Source organism: Gossypium hirsutum, chromosome A01, assembly GCF_007990345.1.
Source record: "Gossypium hirsutum isolate 1008001.06 chromosome A01, Gossypium_hirsutum_v2.1, whole genome shotgun sequence".
In the NCBI taxonomy this organism is placed as follows: domain Eukaryota; kingdom Viridiplantae; phylum Streptophyta; class Magnoliopsida; order Malvales; family Malvaceae; genus Gossypium; species Gossypium hirsutum.
The window spans coordinates 106,364,501-106,369,966 of record NC_053424.1 but is presented as its reverse complement, the minus strand read 5'-3'; the positions used below and the strand labels follow the sequence as shown (position 1 = coordinate 106,369,966).

The 5,466-nt window shown below is 30.7% G+C and overlaps 1 protein-coding gene across 24 annotated transcripts; it reads right to left on the bottom strand.

Annotated features, from left to right (window-relative positions):
• Positions 1-660: 660 nt before the first annotated feature.
• On the bottom strand, positions 661-5,188 carry LOC107916772 (dol-P-Man:Man(5)GlcNAc(2)-PP-Dol alpha-1,3-mannosyltransferase). 24 transcript variants are annotated; one of them, XR_005926612.1, is made up of 12 exons: positions 4,719-5,175; positions 4,535-4,606; positions 4,071-4,101; positions 3,848-3,956; positions 3,556-3,650; positions 3,377-3,455; positions 3,194-3,250; positions 3,070-3,106; positions 2,498-2,521; positions 2,268-2,384; positions 1,140-1,302; positions 661-1,014 (listed from the first exon to the last, which is right to left on the bottom strand). XR_005926612.1 is itself a non-coding variant. In XM_041112331.1 (12 exons), exons 6-11 carry the CDS (start codon positions 3,439-3,441, stop codon positions 1,155-1,157), a joined length of 465 nt encoding a protein of 154 aa, XP_040968265.1. In that variant the 5' UTR covers positions 3,442-3,455; positions 3,556-3,650; positions 3,848-3,956; positions 4,071-4,101; positions 4,535-4,606; positions 4,719-5,174; the 3' UTR covers positions 661-1,014; positions 1,140-1,154. The 24 variants fall into 24 exon arrangements, 4 of the variants coding, with proteins under 4 accessions (XP_040968265.1, XP_040968258.1, XP_040968267.1 ...); XM_041112331.1 differs by having other exon boundaries at positions 3,053-3,106; positions 4,719-5,174; XR_005926599.1 differs by lacking the exon at positions 4,071-4,101 and having other exon boundaries at positions 2,498-2,548; positions 3,053-3,106; positions 4,719-5,188.
• Between the last annotated feature and the right edge of the window lie 278 nt (positions 5,189-5,466).

Genomic DNA, 5,466 nt, shown 5'->3' with positions numbered 1-5,466 from the left:
AGCGGCGCTTTTAAGCGCCACTAAAACTATTTGCGGTGTTTTTACAAACGCCGTAAAAAACGCCGCTATAGATAACGCCGCTAAAGTTTGCGGCATTTATTTAAAAAAAGACTGCTAAAGAACATGACTTTTAGCGACACTTTTCCCAAAAACGCTGTTAAAAGTCATGAAATTAAAATATATATATATGCATATTATAAAATATTATAAAGGTTGTGAAAAATATAAAAATTTAAAGTTCATTATCAAATTAAATTTTCTATTAAAATTTTAACTTTAAAACTAAATACAAAAATTAATGAATTTAAATTTAGAATTTAAAATAATAAATTAATAACACAATTAAAACTCAAAAGTTAGAACTCAAGTTATCTTAAATATTAAAATAAAAAAAATTTAGAATCAAAACTAAAATAAATAATAAAAATTAAATTAAATATAAAAATATCAATAAAATAAGATATTATAATGAAGTTCCTTAAATGAAATAAGGACTTAAATCATAACCATGTAAAATATAAGATTTGAATATCCATTCCCATGTGAAATATCAACATTGATTATTTAAATTGATTAACTAAGTCAAAATTGCAATTCGTGTTTTTCTTCTTTCAACTCAAATAAAAATAAAATGTTGAAAAAAAACAATTAAATAAAAAATAGAATAATTAGTTGACACGAGATTATTATTAAGTATATGCAAATATGCAAAGTAGACAATTACAAAATAGGGTGTAGTTTTTTATCAACTAATTAGTTGATCCTACTGCAGGTTCTATCTATAATTTGCTTAACTAACATACAAACATAAGGCACTCTAATACTTTTTTGCACATAAAATATCTAAAAGTCACACCTGAATTCAGATTCAGAGCACATACAGTGTCAACTGCATGTTATCATCCTTATTTGCTGCTGCAATGCCTCCCACAAGCATTCGTAGAGGTAAGAGCTAGTCATTATGTGCCTTCTGCAAATTGTTCTTGGACCGCAATCTAGTGTAGTTGGTTTTTCCTGTTCCATTTGCCACCAGTCAAAACATAAAAGAGCTATTGCCACACAAAAAGTAATCATCAAAACGTATACAGAAAAATAATATACAGTTAAATTATGAGAATGCAGAAAATACAAAACGATACCGCTATTCTTAGATCCTACAACATTACTTTCCCATCATAAGATAAAGAAAGTAAATGAAGAGGAGACATATTGTGCCACTTGCAAGCTGGAATCCAAAAACTATGTGACGAGAACTGAAACGCAGGTGTCGATGTGAGATGGAGTTTTAGTGGTTTCATGTGCCTGCACATGCAACAAGTAGGAGAAAAAGAAAGGAAAAGAAAAAAATGAAAGCAACCTAAGAAATAGTATCCTTTTACCCTTTTTTTCTCGGATGAACAAAAATGGTACATCCAAAAATGGCTCATTCAACTAATTTGATATAATTTAATCAATTAATTCAATAGTCAATTAACAATATTAACTATTATGGTTAAAATGCTAAAATTTATATTTTTAAAATATATAAATTCTAATAATAAAATTCAAATCAGCATTTTGATAGAGTCAACAATACTAATTGATTGAACTAACAGATAAAAATTAAATTAAATTATGTCATATCAAAGTTATTTGACCATGATAGAGGGAGAAAACTATAATTTGACCATTTTATTGGTTATTTCAATTTAATTTCAATTTATTCAAATAAATTGATTTCAATTATAATCATCTGAACCAAACTAAATTCTATTTTTTTTTTATAACTAATTTCTTTTACAAATATAAAAATAAAAAAATAAAAATACTTTATACAAATATATTTTAAAAACTAATTAATCAAATGTATACAACGTTAACTAGTGCTAAGAAGTGGTATTTACCTCACATATCAAAGATCTTTCAGTCTACATCATATCATTAAAAATAAGTTCAAATCAAAAATGATCAACACAAGAAGCATACTTCTTGATGGCATTTCTATCTACCTAATCCTCATTAATATATTTTATATATTTCTTATGCATCATGGTATATCTTTTTTTTTTCCATTACTTTATATTGTGTTTTATTACAATCTATGCTAATGCGATATGAATGAGACTTAGTTTGCAACAAGAGGACAAGCATGGATGTAGCCAAATCATCTAGCAGATCATAAAATATGGGACTACAGTACAAATTCTATTTAATAGAATTATACAGAAGATGGATATTCTTGAAGAACAAAAAGGCTTCTTAACAATATAAACCAAAAAGAAACTTACCCTGGGCAGTTCCAATCCCCTTTCTTCATTTGAACATCATCCGTAGCAACCCTCTTTGGACCCTTTGCTTTACACTTTAAGCACCTTGTATTTCTAGAAAAGTTCATGAAACTGCATCTGTAACATAAAAAGCAATGAATAGCCAAGGTAGAATAGAGATAGGACAGTTAAGTGTAAAGTCCAAAAGATAGATATAGGCATTCACCAATAAAATGAAATTCTTAACCAACCTTACTTGACTTCTCCATTTTTCTCTGCAAGATATTATTGCAATTCATAAGCTACCAAACAAACAGTTACAAGCTAGTTAAATCACTAATTATCACATGAGCAGGCTTAAATGCAAAATAACAAAAGGATTATCATAAAGAAGTAACGAAGCTCCTCATGTATGAGAGCATATAGAGTGCACACAAAGTATAGAAAATGGGGCCCATTTTCCTTTACCAAAAGAAAGGGGCATTTGTATTTAAAAAAAAAAACCAAGGGCCATTGCGAGTATAATAAGTTACAGTCTCCACCAACATGTAAAATATTGTCTGCCTCAGCCATAGGGTCCCACAGTTTTCTTCATCACAAATGAAAGATATGCCCAATCAAACTCTAGGATGTTCGCTCCAATCCATAGGCATTCACAGTTGTATTTATACAGGGAGCCTCACAGTTATGCCCATCAAACACTTAATATCTCATTTGAACTGTAGTACATAACTAATGTGGCCATAGAATACCATAAACCACACAGTATAAGTAAGTGAAGACAAAGGAGTAGGAGAGACGAATACAAGTTTGATGGAAATACATTCCAGCACAGCTCGATTCCTACGAAAATTAACACGCTGTACAAACAAAATATTCATGAATTATTACAAGGAACTAACTGCAACCAGTTTTATTCAAATCAGCGTTGGGGGTAAAAAATTTACCGAAGCAACGTAGGGAAAGGTGTTATCCACAGAAGGTGAGGCAAAGTATAGAAATACCTGCAATCAGATGAGGGATCAGAAATGGTCTGATTCCGTGTAAAAGATTTATGTAGAAAAAGAACCGATTATACATAAACTAGAAAAGTGCTTATCCAGATACTTGTACTATAGCACAACACTTACCACGAGTAGAATTGATAATGTAATAAACGGTCGAATATAATGCCGATGAAGTTTCCAACAAACATTGTTGTCACGATATCTGGATTCATTTCCACCAAGTTTAGTATTGCAATGAAGAGGAACAGAAGGAATAAAAGGATTCTTTTCAAAAAAGAACCCATGGAAGGGTCACAACTTACATTCTTTCTTCAGGGTTTTCGGCCATGCAGAGCAAGATGTTATCGAACAGAAACTAATCCTTGAGCGCAAAAATTTAAAAAGCCCACCTTCATGCCTGCAAGCCATATATAAGAGCAATGAACATGATATATATATAAGATACAAGGCAACAATATAGCCTAAAAGGCTAAAAACTAGAAATTTTATTATAAATAACACAAACATTCCCCAAATTACATTTTCCTGAAAAAAAACTTATTCATAATCACATGTTTATCGCTTTTTACTGAGAACATAAGCCATTTCACTTACTTGCACCATTTATAATGAACTTTGATGGGTTTTTGAGATACTCCACTACTTTTTCAAGCTCTTGTTTTGCATCATCACAGCCTTTGACATCTTTAAATGTCTTAACATTCTGCACATGAAGTAATTAATAAGGGGAAAAAAATAGGGTTTAAGAATATCTATTTTGTTTCCAATAAATAGCCCTAGCCCATCATACCAAAACCAAAGTTGCATTTTTACATACCAAAACCAAAGTTGCATTTTTACTTGCATGTCTGCAAAATAGGTTCTTGATCAGCATTTTTCTGATGAACCATGAAATTTTACCAAATTATAATAGTTTCCCTTCAGTTATGAATAATTTTCCAGTAAAATTTTGTCATTGCCCACAGTTTTCATCTTACCAAAGATGTTGTCAAATAGAAATGCAGTTGTCAAATGAAACACGAAGCCATAGTCATCATTAGACAACAAGAAGAGGATTCGAGTACTTGCCTTCTCTGGAATCACTTCTTTGTAAAAAGGACTATATAACATAATGAGAAAAACCAAACCAAATATTTTGAGAAATACAGAATGAGAAAAACCACACCAAATATTTTGAGAAACTTGAATGAGCAAATAACATTAAAAAATTTCCACATGACTGGACCAAAAAATAGCAATGAGGTAATATCTAAAAAGGAAGCAAAACCAAACAAGACAAACCTTGGCTGATGTCTCCGATGCATCCGCAGAACCAATATTTTTGCTTGGTGTAGCCTTACGCTTTTTACCCTTCTGAAACAAGAAAAAGAATCTCATTTGGCCCAAAACTGACAGTTAATCATATCAAAAACTTCATAACATACAACTTCATAACATACAGAAGATTTTGAAATAACATTTGCACCTGTTCCTTGTCAGCAAGAAGAACATCTGTAGTAGCACGAGGGGATTCCAAAAATTCCAATAATTTGGCAGTGACTTCCTCCTTACTTCCCTCTTCGTTTTCTTTATCTTTCACCTCCTCTTCCTCCGATTTCTTGTCATCTAGGGTTTCCGTCACCATAGAAATCACCAGCAAAATTAAAAGGACACTGTACGTTCCCTTGAAAATCTAAAATTAAAAGAAACCCTAACAGATTGAGAGAAAAGGAGTAGCTATGGTGAGTGAATTCGGTGCCGTGAAATGAAAAGGAAAAAGAACTGGGAAATTTGGGGGCAAATTTTGAGATTAAAAGGGAAAAATAATTAAGTACAAACTTTTATTTTGGGATTTAGGGAGCGCCGACAGAGATGAGAAGAAGAGGGAGTAAGCGGGTAACCAAAATTTATTTTTTTGGAGTGAGCAGGATTTTAACCGGTATAAAAAATAAAGGCCTTTTGCGGTATTTTTTAGAAAAACGCCATTAATTCTCGGATTTATAATATGGCTTAACTTTTTACGGAGTTTTTATTAAAAATGTCACTATAGCTCAACTTTTTGTGGCTTTTTTGGGTAAAATGTTACTATTGCTCAATTTTAATTTTTTTTAACATATTTTTTCTATTTTTTTCTTTCAAAATTTTTGTGTTGAGATTATTATTTTTTTAATTTTTTTTAATTTTGAATATTGAACTTTTTAATTGAAATATGGACTAAAATATTAAATATTAAA

Coding starts and splice junctions, on each gene's coding strand:
- LOC107916772 (XM_041112324.1), bottom strand. CDS start 3,441: ATGTTTGTTGGAAACTTCATCGGCATTATATTCGACCGTTTATTACAT. Junction 3,107..3,193: donor CCTTTCCCTACGTTGCTTCG/GTAAATTTTTTA, acceptor TTGTTTGTACAG/CGTGTTAATTTTCGTAGGAA. Junction 2,522..3,052: donor AATGTATTTCCATCAAACTT/GTATTCGTCTCT, acceptor AATATCTTGCAG/AGAAAAATGGAGAAGTCAAG.